This window comes from Condylura cristata, unplaced genomic scaffold (assembly GCF_000260355.1).
Source record: "Condylura cristata isolate star-nosed mole 26May11 unplaced genomic scaffold, ConCri1.0 scaffold00022, whole genome shotgun sequence".
Lineage (NCBI taxonomy): Eukaryota > Metazoa > Chordata > Mammalia > Eulipotyphla > Talpidae > Condylura > Condylura cristata.
Window position 1 is genome coordinate 19984494 of NW_004567123.1, and position 27976 is coordinate 20012469.

General features: G+C 43.8%; 1 protein-coding gene across 1 annotated transcript; it reads right to left on the bottom strand.

Annotated features, from left to right (window-relative positions):
- Positions 1-357: 357 nt before the first annotated feature.
- MAPRE1 (microtubule-associated protein, RP/EB family, member 1) lies at positions 358-27888 on the bottom strand. The gene is made up of 7 exons (XM_004687284.1): positions 27764-27888; positions 22695-22818; positions 13714-13859; positions 11203-11410; positions 9048-9169; positions 3323-3475; positions 358-2074 (listed from the first exon to the last, which is right to left on the bottom strand). The coding sequence occupies exons 2-7, from the start codon at positions 22813-22815 to the stop codon at positions 2018-2020; spliced, it is 807 nt and encodes a 268-aa protein (XP_004687341.1). The 5' UTR covers positions 22816-22818; positions 27764-27888; the 3' UTR covers positions 358-2017.
- Between the last annotated feature and the right edge of the window lie 88 nt (positions 27889-27976).

The window sequence follows — 27976 nt, forward strand, 5'->3', positions numbered from 1 at the left end:
TTCATCACTGCCTTTGAAGTTCATTTCAGGAAATAGAAAAGCATCCCCCATGGTGTCCACCAAATCCTCCTCCTTTGTATTTCTCAGGCCAAGATAGCGTGAGATTTCAGGGCAGTTAGGCCAAGGCTGGGGTTGCTAAGAGGACCCCTCTCAGGAATACGAGAATGCAAAACTGCAGAAAGCGGGATGTAATGTGAAGAACTGAGAAAAAGGGAGGTAGGCTGAGAAACAAGTACATAAAGGGAAACAGTAAGAGACTTAAAAAGATCAGTTCTAATTTAAGAAGGAAGCATTGGGACTTTATCACTTGAATCTAAGGCATATACCCAGGGCAAGACAAATTCCAGAAGACATGACACTCTTGAAATACAGAATTTTATTTAGAAACTGTTCAAAGTAGAAAAAAACCCTGTCACGAAAGACCAGGTGGAAAATGGGTTCCCAATAAAATGGAATTTTAGGGCAACAAAAGTCTAAAAGGCCACAAAAGAGAAATAGCACCACTGTCGTTTGAACAATGGCTAGTACTTGCATTTTTTTTGGCATTGTTAATCACTGAATCTGGGTTTTCCTCTGAATTCCACACAAAGCATGCACTACACAACAATTTTATCATAAAATATCTGCTTTCTACACACATTTTAGGACAAGCTACCACCAGAAACAAATCAATACAAACACATCAGGGTCTGAACAATCTCAGTAGTGGGTGACACACATTTTGCAGAATTCTGCCAACAGAGACTGAAGAGGCTGTGGGCAAAGCAAGTGAGGGAGAGTTAAGGAATGAAATATTTTAAATATTAATAATTAATTCGGACATGGTACTGTATTTTCTGAAAAAGAAAATTAACGTTTAGTAACACGCTAATAAATTTTATCTCCACAGAGATTAGTGCACTGGCAAAGTATTCCGGTAACAGTGGAGGGCTGTGGCCAGCAGGTACCAAAACACCCAGCCTTGCAGAGTCCAAGGTGGCGATGGCCTTCACTGATCACTCCCTTTGCCAGAGGTCCAGAAAGAACTTGCAGCATCATCGCCTGCCTGCTGAACAGCCTCTCTAAGCAGCAAACTTTAAGGAGCCAAAGAGGAGTCCCCAGTGGGCACAGGGAGCAAAGGAGAAAAACATGTTAAATGTAAACTTAAAAGACAGTAAAATGGGACGCAACCCCCATTCAAATCCCAGAGATGTGGGCAAGTTCCCAAAAGTAATTTGTTAGTTTTAAAAACTGGTTACACCTCATTTCTCAAAGAAACATGATACATAGAATTTCAGGGATAATTGGAAAAATCATCCAAAAAATGCTCAGTGAAAATCAAGCTTTTCAACTCAAAATGTCTCAGGGCTGAACCACATCCTCATTCATCCAGGCAACAATACCTCTTGCTTCTTAGCAGAGATGCAATTGGTCAAAAGACACCAAATGGCTTTACAGAGCAACTTTTTAATAACTTTCCCGCTGGGCCAATGTCTAGGCCAATGAGGCTCAATCAGCCCCGTAAGGCCTGTGAACAGCAGGTCCCAAGGTCCTGTGTTCCTCAGACGCAAGGTCAAACGCATGAAGTCTCCTGTCACATTTATATTTTGAAATATGGAAGCATATTTTAAATACTCTTAAGGCATTTATTTATCACAATGTTCTCTGCCAAGATTTCACATTAGTTTAAAATTCGATTCAGTCTTTACATTTCTCTACTAAGGTCTTCACCTCAGCATATTACACAGAAACACTTTCTCCAGCAATCAGTGTTACCAGCAGCCACTCGGCGAGCCCCCAGTCAGCCTCTTTGTCCCCTAAATGAACCAACTAGATGTTAATACTGCTCTGCTACAAGGTAAAAGCTCCTAACTTGGAAAAGGAGTGAAACTTCTGCAAAGTGCACTTTAAGAAGAGGTACTTTTTGCTTATGAAAAGAAACCAGTGAGTCCTCTAAGGATAATAAAAGGGAGTATTTTACAGTTAAGCACATGATTTGGAGTGAAGAATTCCGATGCTGCTCTGCTGATCCAGGTTGTTAATACTCTTCTTGTTCCTCCTGTGGACCCCCTTCATCTGGTATCACAAAGCCTTCCTAAAATGCAAAAATGAGAGAGAAATGCTATTACAATAGTGAATGAAGGACGAGTTTCTATCGTGGGCTCACTTCACCATACTTGAAGCCTCTGTGCATTGACAGTTCTTCCTCTTTCTACCACACACTCGGCATTTACTAGCACAAAGTCATGTGAGCACTGTTTTGTTACTTAGGCAGTGGAATCACATCTTACTAAATACAAAGACAACATTTAGTCACCCCCTAAACTTTGGGAGGTTAGGGAGTTATACAACACCTTGATTAGGATGATAATTTTACATGCCATTCAACAGGAGACTTTAAAGGCGACCACTCATTATCACAATAAAGTCATTTAAAAAGAAAACTTAAAAAAACTCCCCTCCATAGCAGCAAGACTGACTTAAAATGAATGCCCTGGAAAAACAGACTCGTGGCTACTGGCTCCAGGGCATTCAAAGTGTACTTACTGCAGAGAAAGACTTCACTAACAAAAATTAGGATTGCCCTTTCAACCACAATCTTTTTAAACTAAATCTCTACAGTTGAATTTACCTGAGCTACAACTTCATTAAAATAATACTTAGAGACAGTAACAATAACAGCATTACTATAGTTTTGTCTCTGTGCTACATACACATTAGTGCTGCAATACTAAAGAAAACTTACGATATATACTGTAGTTTTATCATCCTGTCCTTGTTAGCCTACAGACATTAAATTATGCATTATACCATGGACCCAGCCAAGACACCAAATCCTGAATCTAGGGAGAATCAGTCTGTCCTGATGGCTTAATATGTCACGATTACTTATCACAGCAGAGACAGCTGTGTAACAAGTGGATTCCAGACAAACTTGAGGACGCAAATCCTGGGGGAACAAAGACAAACTCTGACAGCTGTGGGCAGCAGACTTCTAAAAAGGGCCCATGTACTGGTTTTCCTGGGGCCCCAATAAAATGGAGACAGCACCCCAGACTCAGGAGTTCAAGTTGCAGGTAAGAGCACCAAAGGAAGAGGGCAAACCAGTCACTTCCTTGCCCACTCCTTGCTGAAGGCTCACGGACGTCAGGGCAGAAGCTGAAGCGGGAGAGAGTACCATCTGGCCTGATTTTTGAGGGGTCAAATATGAGGTCTTTTGATAAACAGTACACTGGGATATGATAAACATCAGCACTGAGTTTGCTAAAACCGATCAAACAAAATGTGTTTTTTTCTTGTAGGTGGCAAAAGGGCAAGAAAATACGCTCAGGTTGACACGTACATCTGTGGCATAGAGAATGTCCACGATCCTCTGCAATACAGGGTTGTTTTCCCCCTCGTTTTCTTGACAAATCAATTCAATGTTCCTTAGCTTCCCAAAGTAGAAATCTCTCTCTTTCTCCAAATCTTCGACAGTAAGTTTCAATACATTGACCTGCACACACAATAAAAAGGTAAGACCACTGGCATTCATGTTAAACTAGTAGCTTATTAATTTCTAACCCCAAAGAGTCTTTCATCAAGCTTTCTAACACAGACAAACTCACTTCACTTTAATGGCAATTTTCTTCAGCTCCACATAGTCACATGCGCCCCCTTGACGCTAAGAACTCCCAGGAAAGGGTACACTACACTCCAACATGCAGGAACTGAGACTGACTCTGGGAGCCCGAGACCAATACAGAAGCCAGCAAATTGGCTGACAATCAAAAATTGAGTGCTTACCAGGGCACTGTCAACTGAGTTCAGGTCTTTCTGCATGTGAAGGGCGACAGAAAGTTGGGCTCCAGTTGAGGGGAACAAGGCAGAGAGGCAAGGCAGGAAGGAAGACTAGCTAAAGGTCACTGACAGAGTCAAGGACAGCTGCCTGGCACGGGGGTCAAAATGATCCATTCTCCTTCACCCCATCCCCATTATGCTGAGGGCAGGGGGCAATCCTCCAATCCCCAAAAGCATCCTTCAAGAAGAGGGTCCTGGCACCCGCCTATCTCCCAAGAGTGGCTCAAAAGTGAAGTAGAGGCAGGGAGCAAACCCCACACGTTCCACTACTAACTCCACTGGGTACCACCACATCAGCTCAGTGCACATGCTGCAGGATTCTCCAGGGACCCCAGTAATGCCCACAAAGAGGCAATGAAGAAAGAAAAAAGTCAGGGCTTAGGCCAGGACTGGAGCCAAGAGTAATAAGTCACAGCTCCTCTCACAGGGCTTGGTGTATTTTAAGCACAGTGCAGCTTCATTCCAGTGTATTCTATGACATGCAAATTCAACTTAATTCTCACTGAATGCAGACAACATGGCATGCCAGGCAGCATTACATCTTCCCAAGACTTACAGGCTAAGGGTTACAGATAAAGCCAAGTTGGGAAATCAAAGGTATAGTCACTGAAAACGAAACTAAATCAACCACCCTACCACCCCAGCCCCAACTCCTTTTACTGGTCCTTGCTGCTGTTCCTTAAACCATCAGCCCCAAAGTAGAGTGAGAGAAGGGGACAGAAGGACGGAGTTGACCAATCGCAGAAGTAGTAAACTGCCTCAGCTCTTCTGCTCCACAACCCAAGAGCCTGGAGAGAAGCTTTCTAACTGCATGCCTGGTGACATTTAGCCACCAAGAAGGAAAGGGAAACAAAGCAGCTGACAAAGGTATGCTAGTCTGCAGTCCACCTGCACAGCCAGGTTTCACTAACAACCCTCTCACCCACCAAGACCTCTGGCCTACGGGGGCAGCAGGGCCACATTCTGGGCCCTACCTGTTAAAACCAAAGCTCAAGCAGCTTTCCTCCTCCTACCACCCAAAGACTGTAGCCATGGCAAAGACCACAGTAAGAGTACACTAAGTCACTGGCATTCGGGGCCTCCCTGGTGGCACAAGGGGTTAAAGCACAGCACTATGACGCTCTCTGCAGCCAATGCAGCACCAATTCGATAGGGCCAGGAAGGTGACCCACACGGGGCAGCAGACCTCTCCTGTCTCACCTGCCGCTGCCCTCAGCAGTATATTTCAGTCCATCTGCCTGTTCTGCTCCCTACTATGTCTCTGGTGAATCCTCTCACCACCCTGCATCTGGCCTGCACCCCAGCTCTTGTGTGCTTAAATAAAAAAAATAAATCACTGGCTATCACCTGGACCTCCTCTAAGTGTTTCCTCATAAGGTTATTACAAACCATAGATAGTAAGCATTGTTCCCACCAGAATCTTGCCTTACAGCCAAGCAACCATGACCAAGGAGCCTGGTTTAGGTCTGTACTCGTCAACATGGCACCACTGAGCCACATGCAGTACCTGAGCGCCTGACTAGTGCAATTCAGATGGTGTGGAAATAATTAAAACACTCAGGGTTTCAATTAGTCAATAGAGTTTTTAAATGTAAGACACTCAAAAAATCATGTATGAATTACATGTTAGAATAGTATCTTGGGTAATGTTATTAAAATTAATTTTACCTGTTATCTTTTTACTTTTTTTTTTCAAGATTTTTTTCATGTATTTATTTTTTTCATTTATTTATTTATTTTTGTGTAAGAGAACTGGGGTGTAGGCCAGAGATGAGGGGGCAAGAGGATTCACCAGGGAGTGGGGAGCAGAACAGGCGATCTACGGAACAGCAGGAAGACAGGAGAGGTCCGGAACAGCAGGAAGACAGGAGAGGTCTGCTACACCATGTGGGTCAGCTCCCTGGCCAGGGATTGAACTCAGGTCACTGTGGTAAGAGCACTGAGACTTTAACCTCTAACCACCAGGGAGGCCCTCTCTTTATTTTTGTAAAGTAAACCATGCAACCCAGCTGATTCCAGTCACACCCTCAAAGAAGGAAACCTCTCCACACTCCAAACACATGCCCCTGAAAGCTGAGCCCCCTCATTCTCTGCACTCTGGGGCTTGGTTACAGGTGGCACCAAATCAGTCTTCTTCAACTCTTATCAACAATCCCTAAGTCAGCTCTTCCATGACATGAAGAAAGTCTCCCAATTTGCTCAGAGTAATTTTACGGTGAAAAATTACAACTTCAATGGCCAGTGCAAGGAAAAGAGCCTCCGTGTACCTCAGCTGAGTCACACAACCTCCTCCATTCAATGCCATTCAGCGGTGCCTGGGACACTGAGGCCCTAGGTTCTGGAGTCACAGATACCTGGCTTCAAATCCCAGCTCAGGTGATTCTACCTGTCCAGCCATACTGTCATTATTTGTAAAACTTCACAGGGCTGTGGCAAAAGGGAAGTGCTTATTAGAGGAATGGCCTCAACACTCTGAAACTGTTGGCTCTTTTTGAACTTGTGAACTTTCAGAAAGCACTTCAGAACGTACTTCACTCTTAAGACCATAGAAAAGAACCATAATTGTAATGGCCCTTCATCCGCTGCCATCTGAGCCTTTACCCGAAGACCATTCTAGGCATTTGACAGAACACCAGCTGTCATCTGCTCATCTACCCTGAGCAAACATTAGCTCCACTTCACACGCAAGGCACTAAATTCAGAGAGGTTAACTGACTCGCCCCAGCTAGAAAAAAATGGCAGGGCCAGGACAAGCCCCTCATCATGCACCCCAAAGCCTGTGGTCCATCACAGGGAGCGCAAGTTCTGCCGAGAGCAGCAGTTCTAGTGCCTGATGCATCTTCTCCTAGAGGGCACAAAGCCAGTCCTTGCAGACACCTAGTCTTGGCATTAACAGCCCTTTCCACTGTCTGCCTGAGACTGCTGCCTGTGTACGTCCACACCCGGGGACCAGGAGTTACAGAAGTCTCCTTACTCGCCAGGACTTCTGCATTTCACAGAGTGCTCGAAGCTGTGACGGGAGCAGTGACCTAAAACACACACAAGTCAATGAACAGAAACAAACAAATGGGACCTGTGGGCACGTTCTCATATCCTGTCTCCGGGCCTTCCCTGGTGGCGCAACAGGTTAGGACGCAGCACTGCAAGCTAGCGCAGCTGCTTCAGTGCGAGTTTGATTTCCCGCCCTGGAGGTGACCCACATGGCGTGGCAGACCTCTCCTGACCAGCCCGCTGCTCCTCTCATCTCCTGTCTCCCAGGGCACCTGAGTATTGAGGATGGGGCACAAGAGTTTCTCTAAATGGTGAGGCCATTTCCCTGAGGCTTTAAGATGTGGCTTGTAGGAAAGTAGAATTCAACCTGAATCCACTCGAATCATAGAGCATCCTGATTTAAAACTGGAACTAATCAACAGAATCATACAAAAACAAACTCAACAATGGGGAAGATTATTGAGAAAATGTTTAAAAGCCTTAAATTAGCTTCCATCCAGAGACCTCTGACTAGTACCTTCAGACTATTTTACTAATTCTGAAGAAGACATTTCAAATCACTGACCTATTAAGAACAAAAGAGGGGTAGGAGGCCTCCCTGGTGGTGTAGGGGTTAAAATCTCATCAGTGCAGCCTGAGTTTGGCTCCCCAGTCAGGAGCTGGCCCACATGGCACGATGTCTCCTGTCTCTCCTGCTGCTCCCTGCAGCAGAGTATTTCAGTAGGCTTGCCTGTTCTGCTCCCCACTCTGTCTCTGCTGAATCCTCTCACCCCCTGCTCCTCTGGCCTACACCCCCGTTCTTGCATGCATAAATAAATAAAAAAGAATCGTTTAAAACAAAAATAAAAGAGCAATAGGTTTTATGTACTAGTTCTGCTCTCAAATCCCTAATGGCCCAGCAATGAGACTGGGATTCTTTTTTTTTTTTTTTTAATTTTATTTTATTTTTTAAAGTTAATTTTTAAATCATTTCCCCCATTTTTTTTTCATCTCCATTGTAATCCCCACGGGTTTCCCATCACCAAATCACCCCTGTGCCACCACCATAGTCCCGTGCATTTCCATCCCTCCCATCCCCCCGTTTTTGATCCCATTCCCCACTCCACCCCCACAGAATGTCTCTGGTCTATGGTTGTTCATTATTTTTGTTATTTTCTCGCCTGGTCCATTATACTCCTGCTATGAGTGAAACCATCCGGTATTTTTCTTTCTCTTTCTGGCTTATCTCACTAAGCATGATCTTTTCCAGCTCCATCCAAGTTGCTGCAAAAGACATGTGTTTCTCTTTTTTGGTTGCTGAGTAATATTCCATTGTATATATGTACCACATCTTTCTAATCCAGTCATCTACTTTTGGGCATTTGGGCTGCTTCCATGTTTTTCCAATTGTAAATAAAGCAGCAATAAACATGGGGGTACAGGTATCTTTTTCAATCAGTGTTTTTGTGTCTTTTGGGTAGATACCTAGGAGTGGGATTGCTGGGTCATAGGGAAGCTCCATGTTTAGCAGTTTGAGGAACCTCCAAACAGTTTTCCATAGTGGTTGTACTAGTTTGCATTCCCACCAGCAATGCAGGAGAGTTCCTTTTTCTCCACATCCTCGCCAACATTTGTTGTTGCTAGTTGTCTGAAGATGTGCCACTCTCACTGGGGTGAGGTGGTATCTCATTGTGGTTTTAATTTGCATCTCCCTTATTACGAGTGATGTTGAACATTTTTTCATATGCCTGTTGGCCATCTGCATTTCCTCTTTGGAGAAGTGTCTTTTTAGCTCTACTGCCCATTTTTTGATGGGGTTGTTTACTTCATTTTTGTTGAGTTTCATCAGTTCTCCGTATATTTTTGTGATCAGTCCTTTATCGCTACTTTTGTGTGAGAAAAAGTTTTCGAGACTGGGATTCTTTTTACAAAATTATTCAGAAAGGAATTCTCCTTTATCTTTTGTCATAGTCAAAGTTCAGGAGACACGCTGTAAACACCTCAGAGCCCTCATGGGGTTCCAGAGAGAGTCAACAGGGTTCTTTCACATAGATGGGGCTCCCAGACCTCAGCTTCTATCACACTGATATTCAGAAATGCCTGACTCTGCCATCTCTACACTCTTGCTTCCCATACAGCACCCCAAGTACCTGCATGTCACAAGGACTGCTTCAGCAAGCAGATTAAGCCTTCCCTGGTCAGTGCAGGAAGTGTCCTTCCCCCGAGAAGTCACTCCCACTTAGACACGGGGTGCCTACCTGCTGCATCAATTCAGCTGCTTCATCATCCCCGTTGCCCATGCCAGGATTCTTTCGCACCACACCTGGGCCAGCCTTAGGCGTTGCAGTAGTTCTGTGTGTTGCAATGGGCCTCTGTGGAGCTGACAGGGGAGCAGAGGTTTTTATAAGAGGAGAATTTCAAAACAAGTGAAACTTTCAACAAGCAGCAGCTATGACCAACTGCCCACCACAGCTATGCAGGAAAGGGACCCAGTGCCAGAGTACCTAGCATGCAAGACAACACCAACATCTCAGCCCAAAGTGATTTTTTTATCCTGGCAACAAAGTTAAGTACCAGTCTGAGCCATGCTGGGAGTAAGTCTTTCTTGTGAGGTCTTTTTTCTGCTGAGGTGAATAGGACTATCATCTGGAAGAGGCGTAGATAATTCTGTTACATACAGTGACCTACCTTAACACAGCTCCAACCAAATCTACAAACAGGGCAGCCTGATGGGGCAAAGGCAAACTTCACACTAGAGTAAGCTCACAGTCCCAGCCTGGTCCCTCATCTGGAAAGTAAGGTGCTGCCTAACTCAAAACTTCCAAGGCTCCTTGGACGGGGAAGAGAGATGGCAACAGGGGCTGCTCTGGACCACCAGTTACTTCAAGCCCTGATCGCTGTTCAGCTTCTAGAAGGCATTTAGAAGGACTAGAAGTGAAAAGCAGCACACTTCCTAGGATTGACAAACTTCATTCAACAGTAAGAGCCCAATGTTCAGAGCAGTATTATTTACGGTGGTCAAGAAGTGGCCAACAACCAATGACTATTATTGATGAATAAATGTAGATTCGCAAGATGCAGTATTATTTAGCCATAAAGGGAATGAAGTTTAGTCATGTGCCATAAACATTTCAATCAATAAGGGACTGCATATACCATGACGGTTCTTAGATACATATACGTGCGTATGTTCAGCTGGGGATAGGCCATCTAGGTTTGCGTTATTCCACTCCATGATGTCCACACGACAGTGAAGCCACTTAATGACACGGGGCCCAGAATGTAGTCCGTCATTACGTGATGCCTGACTACACTGACGCATACTACTATCCATGGATATGCATTGAGAGCGCCCTGCTAAGTGAAAGCCAACACAACGGACTATGTATCCTACAATCCTGTTTATTTGCAACCTCAGAGTAGACAGACACAAACAGGTTAGAGGTTATGTAAGCGCGGGGCTAGGAAAGAGAAGTGGAGAGGTGAGGAGTGAATGCTACTGGGCACCCAAGGTTGCATTTGGGGGTAATGAAAATATGCTAAACTAACCATGATGCTGACAGCTGACCACACCTACAAGCCAATCAACTGTAAACATTAAAAGGATGAACTGGGTAAGTGGGTCATTTGTCTCAATAAAGCTATAAAATTGTGTAAGTATTCAATGTTCTGCTTCCAGATGGACTAATCTCTCTCGCAGCACTTATGGGACCTTAGCTAATGTTCTTGCCACCTTCATTGTAAAGGAGGAGTTAGCATCTGTAAAACATTCATTCGCTTGGTCCCAAAATTTACGTTATTTCCTAAACAGTGCTACAAACACGTTTTGTGAAGCCCAGTGAGTCAGGCCTTATATAGCAAGATCTCTTAAAAAACACTGCTGGCATCATGGCAAGTCAAAGTCACTTAGCTGAAGTTCAAGGAAGACCAGGGAAGCTGTCTACAGACAAATGACAGTGTAGAAAGCCAACAGTAGTCCCTAAGAGATCTAGAAAGCTCCTTAACTCCTGGAGTTCAGGTCTGGTTGTAACTTTCTATCATAAGCTTCTGTGAAATGTCCTTGTGTTCACACTAAAGCTTTCTTTTAAATGAACTAGCCTGAAGAATTTCTATTCCATACATCTAGAGAGACCTGGGAAAATGGCAATTAACTCATTCAGTCTTTAGAAACCACCTTCTGGTGCAAGACTAAAATTCTCCCTTAAAAGAAACTGGGCCAAAGTTGAAGCAGCGAACTCGGGCTACAGGAGCCTAGGAACAAGCACATCATGGGCTACGCTCCGCCACAGGACTGGGCTAACGCTCCTCAAACTCACTCCTTGAGCCGACGGCTACTCAAAAATATCTGACTGAATGCTGAATGCATGGACACCTGGAACGCTAGTATTTGGAAACGGCACTTTTGGTTTTTACCTGCACTGCTAGAGCTGAGAGTTTTCTTCGGTTTGTTCAGAGCTGGAGCAACAAGGGAGGGGGCCGCTGCAGTTTCTTGACCTTGTCTGGCGGCTACAGGATCATAGTCTTTTCCATCATAGTTTGCATCAAAAAACTTCTTGAACCACTGAACAAATTCAAAATTGTCCTGAAACTTTCCTTTCACTAATTTGTCCACAGGAATTATCTGCAGAGAAACACCAAGACTGTTTAGGCCTTAGCAACAGGCTTTTGGCAAGCATCACACTTGTCTCTGCACCAAGTCAGTATAAAGTTCAGCCAAAAAAAAAAAGCAAAAAAGAAAGCAAGCTTGGCCTAAAGGGGGGTAAAAATTAGAAGCAATAACTTAATGCTCAGCCCCTGGAAGCTTACAGAGCAAATTTCATCCAGTTTACACCTCCAACACCCCTCCATACCCATCACCTTTTTTAAAAAAAAAGGTATCAGAAACACAAAAGGAACAAGTCACAGACACATCCAAGCACATCCTCAGGTACAACAGAGGTGCCGAAGTAAATAGTAAATCTCCATACAACTTGCATGGTGACAATGCCTGTCACAAAGCATGAAATCTAGAGCACAAATTACCACATCGACAGGACTTTGTTAAAAGAAAATTCTCTTTCACAGCCATATAATTGCCTATCTTAGGCATCTGAAAGAAATCAAATGTGTACAAATCTAATGTGTAAGCTTAAAAATCTTAAAAAAATAGGTTAAGCTGGGCCCTCCCTGGTGGTGAAACGGGTTAAAGCACAATACTAATGAAGCCATCAGCAGCCACTGAAACACGAGTTCGATCCCATATGGTGCAGCAGACTTCTGTCACACCTGCTGCTCCCCTCAGCAGTGTATTTCAGTCAATTGCCTTTTCTGTTCCCTACTCTATCTCTGGTGAATCCAATCAGCCCCCACATCTCTTGCCTGTACCTCCCACTTCTTGTATGCTTAAATAAATAAATCTTTTTAAAAAAAACAACTGGTCAAGCTGCAGAATCAATTCCAGGATACCTTTCTACAAGATGGCATATTTCTCAAGTAATTCTGATCTTATTAACACATATTTTAAGAACCATATTAAGTTGTCGTTTTGGCACAAAAATCACTGGACTGCTGACCAGAGATTAACTGTTTTTTAACTCGTCAGGACTGCTGACCAGAGTTTAATTGTTTTTTAACTCATCAAGGATTCCAACTACAATATTTCTACAAAAATTAATGTGTGTAAAATTCTGAATACATCCACCCTCTGAGCAAAGTTCAATTTTTTTAAATGACGGAGTATAATACTGAAACATTTACAAGTAAAATATTATGCCTGGAACTCACTTCAAAATAATCTAGAGTAAAGAGCTGGGGAGATTATCTGCAAAAACAAAATTATCCATGGGTTTATAGTTGAGGTACATGGGGAATCACTGCACTGGTTCGCTTTTGTATACTTTAGTTTTCCTTACTCAAAAAAGGTAAATAAAAAGAAAAACAGAAGTTACTGCCTCTAAGCATCATCTAGTTTAAACTATGTCTGGTGACTAAATATAACCTTACAAATGCATTAATTTGTATAGCGTACAAACACAAAGCTATAATAAAAAGACTTATCTGAAATAAATAAAAGTCAGAAACACCAAGCAAGGTAATTAGGTAGTAATTATAAGCTTTACTAAAAAAAGTATCCCGGCCCTTCCTGGTGTCGCAGCGGGTTAAAGCACTGCACTGAGAAGCTAAGGCCACTTCCGCTGAGTTCGATTCCCGCCTGCCCCGGAGGTGACCACATGGTGTGGCAGACCTCTCCTGACCCGCCCGCTGCTCCCCTCAGCAGTGTACTTCGTCGATCTGCCTTTTCTGCTCCCCACTCTGTCTCTGGTGAATCCTCTCACCCTCCGCATCATACCCCAGTTCTGTATGAATAAATAAATAAATCTTTAAAAAAAAAAAAGTATCCCCCCCAAATGGCATGAAAGAATAAAACTCTTTCAATAGGAGGGAAAGCTACTTAATTTTTTTAATACAGCAATCTATCATCTACTAAATCAGAGACATTTACCCTAATGACCGCCTAGTGACCTTGTTTCTAATACCTTCAGATAACCTTGGGAACAAGGACCCTCCCAGCACCCGCCAAGAATCTTCCTTACACTCTGCTATAAAACGCAGGTATTTCTAGTATTTTCTCCATTTGAATTATTTATTCCACCATGTGAGATACTTAAAAAAATAAATCCAGAGATTAAAAGAGTTAATTTTAATCAAGGGTATAGATTTACAGGTTAATTTCTAGTTACCAACCTCATGATGAAGAAGAAAGCAGGGTAACTGGGATAGGATAGGGTAGAGGAAAAACCTGCTCCCAGTAAAGTCTCTGTTAACAGGAGAAAAGATAACTATACAAACTAGAAAAATAAAGGAGAAAATGTCCAGCCATGCGCCAGCACCTATATCCTTAGTAACAATCACTGGTTAGGAAACAACCTAAAGACTAAAACTTACTTTGTCAACACCCATCCTCTTAAAACCTGCTTGCAGTATTTTAAAGTTCTGGATATATTCATGTTCTAGTTTCGCTTGGAATTTCACTTTCTTCAAAGCAATGGAGCCAGGGAACAGCATGTCCATAAACTGACAATAAGCAGCCCCTGAATGAACAACAGAATAAAAAAGAAACACACACTAGGTTATTAAATGCTTTTCATTTTTCAAGTTTGAAAATTCCCCTTATTCACATGGGCTCGCTTTTGCTCACTCCTGAGTATTTTCAATGTTGATTTCCAAAGAGTGATTCCATATATTATGGTTTATATTAAAAAGTTCTCTCCTACAAAGCAGTAGAACTGATCATAGAGGGGAGTGATATGAGCATATATGTATACAGTATGTATGATATCATTACTTTACATTCAACTTTAAGTAAATATTAAAGTAGCATAAGTAAATATTAAAGAAGCAAAGTATTTTTTTAATAATATAATAGTGAGGAACGGTATTTCCTCAAGCTACCAAACTGTCCTCTCCCACCACCGAGCAGCTGTCACCGTGCACCCCTATCTCCCCAGTGCTAGGGCTACCTCACCACAGGAACAAGACCGTAGGGAGGGAGGCAAGAATACGGTGACTAAGCAATAAGTATTTTATGAGATTACCATAATATCAACATTCAACTTGTTTTATTTTTTAAACATTGTATTGAAGGCTACATTTTTTGCTCTTCCATAATGTACACGTTCCACTCACCCTCCACCAAGCCACCCATGGCAATACCACCTCGGCCACTTTCCTTCACCCCTTCTTTCTCCCTCCGCCTCCCTCTGTTCTTTCTGTTAAATACTAAATTCTTTCACTGCGTTCAAGACTTATTCGCCTGTGTATTTATATTTCACAGATGAATGAAACCACTTGATACCTTTCACTTTCTGACTTATTTCATTGAATCAACTTATTTTAAATCAGGCCAAAGCAGCCCCTGCCAACGCTGGCATGCAGAGCATCACCACCACTGTTTTGGAGAATTGCAGAGTGAACAGGAACACTTAGAAGGAAGCAACACAAAGTCGAAGTCTGATTTTTGAAACAGCTGGTTAATTTGCTCATCCAACAAAATTAGACTTTAGGGAATTCTATGCACCAGGCTATGATTTAGCAGTGTTTTAAAAAAAGAGACATAATAGCTTCCTAAGTGCTAGAGAACAGACCCAGTTTCTGTAACAAATAACAGCATGAAAACAGACAGGTTAACTATATTTCAAAACAGATTTAAAATTGCTTATATAGGTCTTGTTTGGCCCTAATACATACAAATCTACTTTAAAACACACACCCACACCGGGGTTCACACACACACAAATATGGTAATTATTAAGCATTTATACCTATAGCACTGCCTTCCATGAAGATATTTTTCCTGGAAATACATTTTCAAGCCATCCAGAGTACTTCTAGGTCAAGTCAATCAAAACTACTTAAAAACAGCAGTCATGCACTTTCAGATTTTAAGTATAAAACTAGAAGTATCCTTGAGTCATTATAAATTGAAAAACTAAGAACCTAAGAACCAAAAATTGTAGCCCAAGACCAAGAGGCCAAAGATCAAGCTGAGAACCAGACTGCAGGTATCCTGACCCCTGTCCACAGCACTTTTCCACATAATTATAGACCCTCCTGTAACACCCTGCAGCTCAGTAACAAAGCATTTCCAGACTCAAGGGAAATACCATGTCACTGAAGAGTTCTTTAAAAAAAAAAAAGGGGGGGGTAAGACACCTAAAGATGAACAAAGCAATTAGACATAGACAACTCACAAAATAAATGTAAATGACTAAGGCAAAACGGGCTGAAGCACAACACTATGAAGCTAGATCCCACCCAGGGAGCTGACCCACATGGGGCAGCAGACCTCTCCTGTCCTGCCTGCTGCTCCTCTCAGCAGTGTATCTGTCTGTTCTATTCCCCACTCTGTCTCTAATGAATCCTCTCACTCCCACTTCTGGCCTACACCTCAGTTTTTATATATGCATAAATAAAATTAAAGAAATAAAAAGGAAAAGTGGGGGGGAAGCAATTTACATGTCTAACAATAGGCATCCACATACATAAAATTTAGCACACATCAAAATGTATCTGTAAGATGTAGAAGTCTTCATATAGATAAAGATATCCACCTTAATATATATGCATTGAAAAATGACTGGAAGAAAACACAAAGTATTAGGTTAAGCCATGTGAAACTTTTATAAATCAAAATGACTAAATACTGGTCATCTCTGGAAGGTGGTACTAAATGAATGCTAATTTTTAAAATGTTTACTCTGTATTAGAGTACTGCTTTCATAACTAGCACACATAAAAAACGTTCCAAAGAAATAAGCCCAGGGCCCTTTCTGGTGGCACAACAGGTTAAAGCACAGCACTGTGAAGCCAGCCACAGCTGCCTCAGAATGAGTTCAATCCCCAGCCGCTGAAGTGACCCACATGGCACAGCAGACCTCTCCTGTCTCACCCGCTGCTCCCCTCAGCAGTGTACTTCATCAATCTGCCTGTTCTGCTTCCCACTCTGTCTCTTGTGAATCCTCTTACTGTTCCTATACCTCTGGCCTGTATCCTGGTTCTGTATGCATAAATAAAGAAATCTAAAAAAAAAAAGAAATAAGCCCATCAGCAGCTTTTTACAAAAAAGGACTGAAAACTCCTGCCTATAAATGTCTCAGGACATGTTAAAAGGACCTCCCTTCCTGCGTTTGCCTTATAACAAAGGCTGGCAACATGAGCACTAACAGAAGAGAGCACCTTCTCAGCTGGTCACTGGCCTCCACAAGCAGAACAGGGCTGCATAATCTGTGGTTTGGTGATGCAGACTGAGTTAGGGCTGGAGCAGGTCAGTCTCCACTGACTTACACAGCCCAGGATCTGTGCTGGTAGCAGAGAGTCCAGAAGATGCTCCAAAAACTAGCAGCATGTCAAGTGTGTGTGCACTCCCAACCTCACCAGGCCAGAGGTCCCTCAGAAGTAAGAAAGAGTAAGAAAGCTGCAGCCACTCTACACAGATCAGATGTTCGCCAACCATAGACCAGCGGCTTAAGAACTCCTAACGCTTTAACACAAACACAGCAAACATATTCTGACTATAAGATGTGTCCAGACTTTAGGGATCAGACTTCAGTCATCTTAAGACAAAGAAGTGGAAGTGCCATTAATGTGGACTAAAAATTAGTCTCACCGTTTGTTAACGTGGGAGAAAGAACCCAATTCACTGCAATTGTCTGCAACAGCAATGGACTGGAAATAAACTAAATGTCCATTATTGGAGGACTGAGCCAAAGAGATGACACTGCACAGACTCGAAAGAAAATAAAGTGCCAGCCAGTGCATGGTTATGGCACTCTGCAGAGCACAGTGCACTGGAATGTGCTACATATGTGGGGAAAAGGAGAGAACACACACACACACAGAATGCCGACATTCTTGATAGTAGCTACTGTCAAGTCTCTCTGAAGGTTACCCAGCTGACAGCAGTCACTTCTGAGGAATGGACCTGGGTGGCTAGTGCAGAGGGTGGAAGGGAGACAGAACATTGTTGTTCTGTTTCTTTTCAATTTTAAACCACTTTGAAAACTTGAGTTACTTAAAAAACTATACATACAGTATTTCCATTGTTTAAAAATTACAGACATGACTGTGACATCACAAAGGATTATAATTTTTTTTAATCATTTACTTTCACTTTTTTTAAGTTTTTTAAATTAAGGTAACATCAGGATTTTCTCCACCAGGCATCAATTAACAAGGTTCCAAAACAAAAACTGTTACAATAAGATGATGTTTCATGGCCCTCCCTGATGGTGCAACAGGTTAAAGCACAGCACTGAGAAGCTAAAGCCACTTCCGCATGAGTTCGATTCCCGCCTGCCCCAGAGGAGCTCCACATGGCATGGCAGACCTCTCCTGACCCGCTGCTCCCCTCAGCAGTGTACTTCGTCAATCTGCCTATTCTGCTCCCCACTGTCTCTGGTGAAGCCTCTTACCGCCCCTGAGACTCTGGCCTGTACCCCAGTTCTGTATGAACAAATAAATAAATCTTTAAAAAAAAAAATTGTTTTTGCTTTAATTAAAACAAAAAAAAATAAAGGAGCTTGAAAACTTAGACAACAAAGTTGAAGAGATACTTTCTAAAGCGAACAGTGACAATAAAAATGGTCTCAGAAAGGCTGTAGACTCACTTGCTGTAAGCAATGGGGACAAGGGAGCCTCAAGGGAGCTTAGCACCCAGTTATGAGGTCACAGTGGATGTGCTGAGCAAACTAAGGAGTTAGATATGCAAGCACCTCACAAGACATACTGAAGCTCTGTGAATTAGCCTCAAGAGATGAAAGAATGGTAGAACCTTGGTCCAAAATGAAGTGTTTGCAAAAGGGAGGCAGCTTGAGAAAACCAAGTGAGGGAGGCCTGGTAGCTCACAATCTCAGAGCAGCACAAACAAGATTGACAAGCTATTTTATATAAACTTCAGAGCTGGCAGGGCCTTACAATGCGCTGAGGAAAAAAATCACACCTAGTCTAGCATTTGATTGGGTGCATCTGAATACCTCTCTCACTCTGTACAGCATAAAGACTAGGAGGGAGGGGGAGAAGGAGAGATGAGGGACACTCATATTCAAAGCCCTCAGAAACATGCAGGAGGCTGGAATGTGAGATGAACAAAAGGCAGCTGGCATCCCCTTTTTGCCACAAGCAATCCCTCATCAAAACCACTCTGTGATCAAGCTTTATCTTCTTGAAAACTCTCCTTTCAAAATATTTGATGACAAGCTCTCCAAAACAGGGAAACTACAGAAAGTAAAGAATCTTGAAACAAGCTGTCAGTTGTCACTACAGGTTATCTTCACATTACCTCACTCTAAAGGTTCCTTTCAGAGGTGGGGGATAGGGAACTCACAAAGCTGACAAAACTTGTATTTTGCAGGAACAAGTACACCAACAGCGTGGAAACTCAGCTTCGCCATCTCAAGTGCAATACCCATTCTGATCTGTTAAAGCTGGTGTTTGGTAGAGACTTTTCTGTGCTTGATCCTTTGTAGCTCAGAAGGGACAGGGCGCTAGTGGTCAAGGGTTATTCTTGAGCCTCTGTGAACAAAGTCTCTGGAGGAGCCTCACTTTATCTCTCCAAACCCCCACAGCAGGGCTTCTTCACAGACAGTGTCTGAGGCTCATCCTGTTAGGTCTTTGCAGGAAGCTGAGACAAGGTTCTCTAAACATCACGCAGAGTTCAATGCAACCATCTACATACTCTGAGAGCAGTCCCACATCGTGCTTACTGGGAAAATTAGTTATGAATCAATAAAAGTTTATCTACAAATCAGTTAAATGTTCACTTTTTACAGGGGAAAGCATTTATCTAAATTAAGGAAAGTAGCAGTGAGCATAGCTGAAATTCCTAAACCATAATGTCAGTGTAATTAATTATTTGTAACTTAACACTTATCGCTCTAACGCTTATTGCTCTTCCAAATACTTCTTTAAAAAAGATATAACACAGGGACTTCCTGGTGGCCTAGAGAGCAAGTCTCAGTGATATTACCTCTTTCGCCTGAGTCTTATCCCTGGCCAGGGAGCTGACCCACATGGCTCAGCAGACCTTTCCTGTCTCACCCGCTGCTCCCCTCAGCAGTGTATTTCAGTCAATCCTCCTGTGCTGCTCCCCATTCTGTCTCTGGTGAATCCTCTCACCACCTGCACCTGTGGCCTACACCCCAGTTCTCTGCACCAAAACAAAAAAAGTATATAACATGTATAAAGCAGAAAGACCATGCATGGGCTATATGGTCAGAAAAACCTGGGTTCTAAAGTAGACACTATAATGTACAAGCTGTGTCCCATGGGCAATCTCTCATCTGTAAGTCAAGGATGTGCCCTCTCATAAGGTCCAGACTCACCTTTGGTGTCGGCACAGAACTCATGAGAGCTCTTTTTACAAGTGATCCTCACTACAGTCCAACAGATGAGTCAGGTTCACTCCCCAGTTTACAGATAAGGAACCAGAACATCCAAAGTCACATGTCTCAGAGCAGGCTGAAGTCCCTTCATGCCCAGTCCCGACTCGCCACGACAGTTCCCTCTTTGAAGATCAATCTGAAGCCAGATCGGTATATATAACACCTATCTACACACGAAAAGAGATTTCATTTTCCAATGAACTATGTAAAATATACCTTGGAGTGCATTTACAGGAGGAGGTAAATTTTAGGAAGAAATTAACTGGTAAAAAGCTAGCTCAAGAAAACAAGATGACTTTTTCCTCTATTAGTCATAAATCACAGGGCAAATAAATGCTTGAAAAGCCCCAAACAGGACCCTCGCAGGTGGCGCAAGGGGTTAAAGCGCAGCACTATGAAGCAATCCACAGCCACTGCAGCAGAGAGTTCAATCCCCGGCCAGGGAGCTGACCCACATGGCACAGCAGACCTCTCCTGTCTCCCCCGCAGCAACCCTCAGCAGTGTTTTCAGCAGATCTGCCTGATCTGCTCCCCACAGATGAGTGACTCTTCTCATGCGCCACACCTCTAGCCTGTACCATGGTTCTTGCATGCATAAATAAATAAATCTTTAAAGAAAAAAAAATTTTTTTTAATTTTAATGAGAATAAACAGGCCCTCCCTGGTGGCGCAGCATGTTAAAGCACAGCACTAAGAAGCTAAAGCCACTTCACATGGGTTCGACCTCTGCCCTGGAGGATCCAGACCTCTCCTGACCCGCCCGCTGCTCCCCTCAGCAGTGTACTCCGTTCATCTGCCTGTTCTGTTCCACACTGTCTCTGGTGAATCCTCTCACCACACCTGCGCCTGTGGCCTGTACCCTAGTTCTGTATGCATAAATAAAAATCTTAATAAAAAAAAATGAGTATAAATAAAACTAAGACAAGTCTAGAAACCAGCCACAAAATAAGGAACCACAGAAGCTTTAAACAAACCTTTAAACCTTTAAACAAGCAGTAATTTTAAACAATCCAGCTGGTATAGGACAAAGTCTGAAGAGCAAGAAGGGTATGAGTTAAAGAGCATGGGGTCTTGCTTTGTTTCTGGTTGTATATACATCCTGGATTTCTTACTCAATTGCTTTAAGTCCATTTGCTCATGTGAAAAATGGGGTACCATTTTAAATGTCCCCATCTCATGAAGTATGCTGAAAATGAACTGAAGAGGTATTTGATAAGCGGTTACATGATCCTGGCACAAGTGTCCAATTACATGACTACAATTTTTACTAGAAGGAAAGGGAAAGGATTCAGACACTTTACACTATGAACAAGAATATTTTTATAATTTGGAGGTTATATTTTTATTTCTCAATATGAGCATATGTTCCACTTATCAAACCCCCCCCATCAATGTCCTACCTACCTTCCTCCACCACCCCCTGTACTTCTGGCCCGTACTCCAGTTCTTAAGTGCATAAATAAAGTAAATCTTTGAAGGAAAAAAAAAAAAGCAGTACTTCAACAAAATTGTGGCTGAAATGGCATTTGCCTGACTTTGACCTTGAGCTACTTAAGAATAAGAAAATTCGGCCCTCCCTGGTGGCGCAGTGGATTAAAGCACTGCACTGAGAATCTAAAGCCACTTCCTCATGAATTCGATTCCCACCTGCCCCGGAGGTGACCACATGGCGTGGCAGACCTCTCCTGACCCGCCCGCTGCTCCCCACAGCAGTGTACTTCAGTTGATCTGCCTGTTCTGCTCCCCACTCTGTCTCTGGTGAAGCCTCTCGCCGCCCCTGAGCCTCTGGCCTGTACCCCTGAGCCTCAGTTCTATATGAACAAATAAATAAATCTTTAAAAAAAAAAAATAAGAAAATTCAACCAAGATGTGGAGAAATGAAGAACCCACAGTATAACTAATGGGAATGCAAATTGCTATGACCACTATGGAAAACAGCATGGTGGAGTCTCAAAAAATTAAAACTAGAACAACCATAAAATCCAGTAATCCCACTGGTAGGTGTTTATCCAAAGAATATGAAAACACTAATTCAACAAGATACATATTCAATGCAACATTACTCACTTGGCCATATGACAGCCAAGATATGGAAACAACCCAAGTGCCTCACACCTGGGTGACTGCAAAAGATAAAGTCTTACCATTTGCAATTTGAGGGGATTCTTGCTAAGTGAAATAAGTAAGGAGACACAAATACATGCTTTCACTCACCTGTAGAATTATAAAGAAAAAAAAAAACAGACTGGAGATAATCAGAGTGGACGAGGGATGGTGGGGGATGGTGACAAGGCAGTGGTGGTGGGTGTGGTGTGACACATACAGCTGCCACACTGACAAACTGTACACCTGAGGCTCACTGTTGTAAGCTAAAGTTATCACAATTAAAATAAATTACTAATTAAATAAAAAATAAATGAAACTGATAAATTAATATAGAACCAGAACAATTACCTAATTGAGTACTTCTGGATATATAAAAGGACAGAAAAGTTAGAGCCAAGCCGCAGAATGCAGTCTCCCTAGGATATGAGGAACACACTGGCCAAAAGCATGGTCTCTGAGCACATCTTTTAGAAACAGAAGCAGGGTAGGCCCTCCCTGGTGGCACAGTGGGTTAAGGCGCAGCACTGCAAGCTGACAGCAGCCACTTCAGTGAGAGTTCAATCCCCAGCCCCGGAGGTGACACACATGGCGCAGTAGGCCTCACCTGTCTCCCCTCAGCAGTGCACTTTGTTGATCTCCCTGTTCTGCTCCCCACTCTGTCTCTGATGAATCCTCTAGCCATCCCTGCACCTCTGTACCCCAGTTCTGTATGCATAAATAAATAAATCTTAAAAAATAAATAAATAAAAACAGGGCTGAGAAAGAATTGGAGCAGGTGACACAAAACATGAACTTTATGGCGTTGCAGTCATATAAGGGCCTGCACATTCATGAAGGGCCTGAGGGCTTTCCTAAAAAGGCAGGCTAATGGATTTCTCTTACCTGAGCACAACTGTTCGATCTTTGTCAGATTCAACTGAAGAGACTCATTGATCCAGGCCAGCATGTCATGTCGACTTAGGTTATCGCTGGTGACTGACGTTGAGTACACATTCACTGCCATCTTCTACAGTATGTGAAGGAAAGAAAGGGGCGCACATTATATTAGGCATGTCAGGGAGGACAAAGTTTTCTTGGAAGACACTGAGAGCAAATGTGTTGTGTGTAACACTCAATTTTTAAGCTTTGTTTTTGTGACCCAAGAAACCAAAGTAGAGACACCAGTCATAAACCCGGATTTCCAAGTATAATCATGGCCTGAAGACAACTGAACACCAATCAGCCTAAAATGTAGGCTCCAGCTTAATGTGATGGGTATAAAAGTTGAAGCTGCAAAAGACAAATAAGAGATAACTAAATGCTTTAGAATTTGATATACAAATAAGAACATTCCCTGTTGAGACAAGAAGAGTCCAAGCTTATTCATTAAAATATCAAAATGTGAGCCCTCCCTGGTGGCGCAAGTGGTTAAAGCGAAGTACTATGAATCTATCACAGCCACTGCAGCATGAGTTCCATCCCCAGCCAGGGAGGGAGGTGACCCACATGGCGTGGCAGACCTCGTCTGTCTTGCCTGTGGCTCCCCTCAGCAGTGTAGTTCAGTAGATCTGCTCCCCACTTGGTCTCTGGTGAAATCTCTCACTCCCCACATCTCCGGTCTGTAAAATAAATCTTAAAAAAAAAAAAATGATATCAAATGTGGGCCATCCCTAGTGGCCTAGGGGTTAGGTCTCAATGCTACCACCACAAAGGCTCACCATGACAGCCTGAGTTCAGTTCACCTACTACTCCCCTCAACAATGTGTTTCAATACATCTGCCTGTTCTGCTCCCCACTCTGTCTCTGGTAAATCCTCCCACATCCCCAAACCTCTGGCCTATATCCCAGTTCTTGTATGCATAAATAAAATCTTTAAAAAAAAAAAAAGATATTGGGCCCTCGTTGTGGCACAACAGGTTAAAGCACAGCACTATGAAGCTATTTTTAGCCACTGCAGCATGAGTACGATCCCCAGCCAGGGAGCTGACCCACATGGCACAGACCTCTGCTGTCTCACCCACTGCTCCCCTCAGCCATGGCTTCAGTGGATCTGCCTGTTCTGTTCCCCACTCTGTCTCTGGTGAATCTTATTACCCCCCCCCACCCACACCCACACCTCTGGCCTGTATCCCAGTTCTTGAATGCATAAATAAATAAATCTCCCTTAAAAAAAAATCAAAATAGGCCCTCCCTGGTGGTGCAGCGGGTTAAAGCACAGCACTGAGAATCTAAAGCCGCTTCAGCATGAGTTCGATTCCCAACAGCCCCAGAGGTGACCACATGGCGTGGCAGACCTCTCCTGACCCGCCCGCTGCTCCCCTCAGCAGTGTACTTCGTCGTCGATCTGCCTGTTCTGTTCCCAACTCTGTCTCTGGTGAAGCCTCTCACCGCCCCTGAGCCTCTGGCCTGCACCCCAGTTCTATATGCACAAATAAATAAATCTTTAAAAAAATCAAAATACTTATAGTAGTTGTCTTCAGATGAAGATCTTTTTATTAATTCCTCTATAGTTTTCACTGTTTTCCAAATTTCCTTTAAAGACTATAGTTACTCTTATAGTTGGAAAGCTAAACTGTTTGATAACCTAAATACCACAGAGGTAGTGGAGAATCATCTTACTGTGAAGGATGCTTGCTACTAGTTCCACCAGGGGACAGGCGGGGTTCTGTCACTCAGCCCCTGCACCTCTAGCCTAAACCTGTCTTACGTGCATAAGTAAATAAAAATAAATCTTTAAAAAAAAGGACTCCCAAGGTGGGATTTTCAGGGGGGCAGAATCACACCCTCATTTAAATTTGAAAAAGATCTCCATTACTGCTAGTAAAGAACAGAGAGTGAGAAGGGAAGACTCAAGCAATACAAAATTAGGGCAGGCAAATGCAGACTTCGTCTAACTGATACCCCTGGGCAGTCACCAAGGGGACACACCACTATAAAATAATACAATATTCCTCATTCCATGCAGCATCAATATCAGCAATGGGGGAAGGAGGGGTTTTTGAGACCCAGAGCACCTTTGGGGCCACCACAGGATCCCATGCTCTCTTATGTACTCCATGCCTTCCTTCTAGTGACTGGTGCCCACGGTGGTCTTCCCACTTCCACACCTGTCTCCCACACCAGGCTGCTGCAAGCCTCATGAGCAGAGATGACTGAGGTTCAGAGAGGGGAATGTATCAGGTCTCATTCCCCAGCCCCCACAGCACTTGGCAGAGGCTTTCAGCACAGTGAGTGCTAAGTAAATGTTACTCATTTTCCAGTTGGCAGGACAGGTCAAAGAGAAAAATGTATCTATGTAAACTTTTCCCCCAAAACCAACATTCTTCCTAAACTCAGATGATAAGAAACCAACACAATTTACTTCCTGACACCACTGAAAAATTAATCCCTACTTCCATAATTTTTCATTCAAACCTCTCCATAGGCAGTTTCATGCTGGATTCTCTATCTCTGTTTCTGAATCATTCCAATTCCTGACTTGGACTAGGAAGCAATTTGTTCTATGCAAAGAGCTGAAGATTTCAAAGCAAAGGAACCAGAAATTGAAGGCTGTCAATCATTAGTTATATGACCTTGGGCAAGTTAGTTAACTTCAATACACCTCAGTTATCTTACTGAGTGAATACCACCTCTTTGAAAAGGAACAAGGTGAGGTTTAAATTAAATAAGGTACACAAAATACTTAGCACAGTACCTAACACATAAGAGGTATCAAACGAGATCCAGGGGAAAGCAAGGGCTTTGTCTCACTCATCCTCCCATCTCTGCAGGCAAAGCAGCACCCGAGAAGGGCACCACCATCTCTCATGCAGATCCACTGCCAACAGTCTGAAATTAGTCTCCCTGTCTCAATTCTGTTATTACATTGAACCGGGGAAGAATTTTCTGAATCACAAATCAGATCAAGTGACTCCTGTTTAAAATCTCTGAATAAACAAATAAATGAAATGCTTACTGTGTATAAAATGCTATTATCAAGTACCAAGGAGAGCCACATCCAGACAAACTTGATCCAAGGCTGAGCACTTGTAATCTATTTTGGCAACACTCACACATACATCGGGTATTGTGTGTGTCATGCTACCATAAAATGAAAGCAGCTGGTAAGCCACGTGTGTCTCCTGACCACACCCCAGCTCAGAAAACGTTAATGGGCTTTCATCATCATATAATTTAAAACTCTTTCATTAGCAGTACATGAAACCTGGTCCCATATGCTCTGCAAACTCTGCAGTCTCTAAATGCATGGGGTTAGGCACCCTGTGGATGTGCAATAAACATGCACTGACTCAACCAATTAATTGGCTCTTCCAAGCAATCAAAACAGAGCCTAGTTCTCAGACCTACAGCAACATCCAGCTACAGCTTACTTTTCCTCAAGAATTCCACTGCTTGTTTTCAATGGAAGACCCCATGACCACCATGTAGACCTCATCATTCCAGGGCAACTTGATCCAGGTTTTGATTACTTTGAAAAAGGTCCTCTTACCTACTGAGGTATCTTTCTTCCTTTAGCACTTTCCTAACAGGCTCCCAAACCTCTTCTGATTTAAAGCTGGCACTCTTTACTATCAAGGCACCATGTTGAGCCCCAGGAAAGGGAGGGGAAAGGGACCACCAGAAAAGAGTTATGATCCTGGATAAACAGCTCTCATTTCTGAATCACAAATGGTTCACTTGTAAATGGTTCACATTTTATCTTCTGCACAAGGCAGTGGTGAGGATCTAGGCAAAAAAACACAAAAACTTCATGACAAGCACATGATGTCCAGTTTCCCTATGCACCAAACAACTTACTGAGCACACCAACACAATATGACAAAGACTACATTTGTGTAAAACGTGCTCTCAAGCACTGGACCTCAGGGAGACAGCTAACACAAGAATCACAGATGTGGGTTCAGCCACTGCTGGGAAGCATAAAGCAAATAATTTCACCTCTAGCGACTCCATCTCCTAATTCATAACACGAAAATAGCATCTCTTCGTGCTATGATATGATGTGACAATGCCAGGACACAATTAGCAAATAGTTGCTGTTATTGTTACTACCCTTAGAGGCACCCTATCAGAAAGACGTTCCGCTTGGTGTCTCTTCCTTCTACATCCTATATTCTGTATCAGCCTCAACATCCTCATCCCCTAGAATGGGGCAGAGGCCAACCACGGGACAAGCTGTAACTCAAGGGCTGGAAAGCCCTTCTCCGTATCACCTGTTACAGTCTTCCCCATAATTACGTGAATTATCTCCACCATGCACTCATGTTCTCATTCCGTATCTGTCTCCCCACCACAATGTAAACTCCTGGAGAGCAGGCCTTTCCCTCCTACTCCCAGCTGTACAGTCAGCACTTAAGCACGGTGCCTATCACCTCGCAGGCGCTCAACAAAGACCTGTTGAAGAGGAATCCATTGAGCTGACTTACTTTTTTGCCACGCACAGCGCTTAAGACATGAGATAGAATTAATGCTTCCGTTTGAGAGATGAGGAAACTTAAACCCCAAGAGATTAAAGCACCTGTCCAAGGTCACGCAGCAGGGAGCCAGACCAGGTCGGACTCCAAAAATCTAAAATCTTGGCCTCAGAGGGCTCGGCCTCCAAACCTAGCGGCCAGCGGACCTCCCAGGAGGGCCCATTTCAACCATACACCCCGAGCCCAGCCACCCCCGAACCTTCCACAAGCGCGGTCGGGGGCCCACACCGGGCCTCGGTCCAGAAACCCCCACACCGCCGAGGCGCAGCCCCCGCTTCCGGCCCGGGGTCCCGCCCTCGCCCGCAAAGCGAGCGCGCGCCCCCCGTCCCAGCCCGCGCGCGCTGGGTCATGGCCCCGCCCTTCCCCCACCCGGCCCGGACCGCACGGCCGTGGGGAGCAGCCCAGGCACCGCCCGCAGAGTCCACAGGAGCATGGCTGGGACCGAGATGCACCCGGCCGACCCCTCCGCCGCCGCCCGGTAGCCGCTAGCGGGCTCACCGGCTCTCGGCGGGCCCGCGTCCACTGCCCGTGCCCGGCTCCGGTTCCGTCTTCGTCTCGTTCAAACCTCCAGACCCCGCCCGCCCGGCCGCGCGATGACCTCACACGCACCCCGTTACGCGCCGACGTAACGATCGTCATCACCCGCCGGCTCCTTTTATAGACGGACTCGGCGGCGCACCCAGGCGGAGCCTGGTCCTTGATGGACGGCTG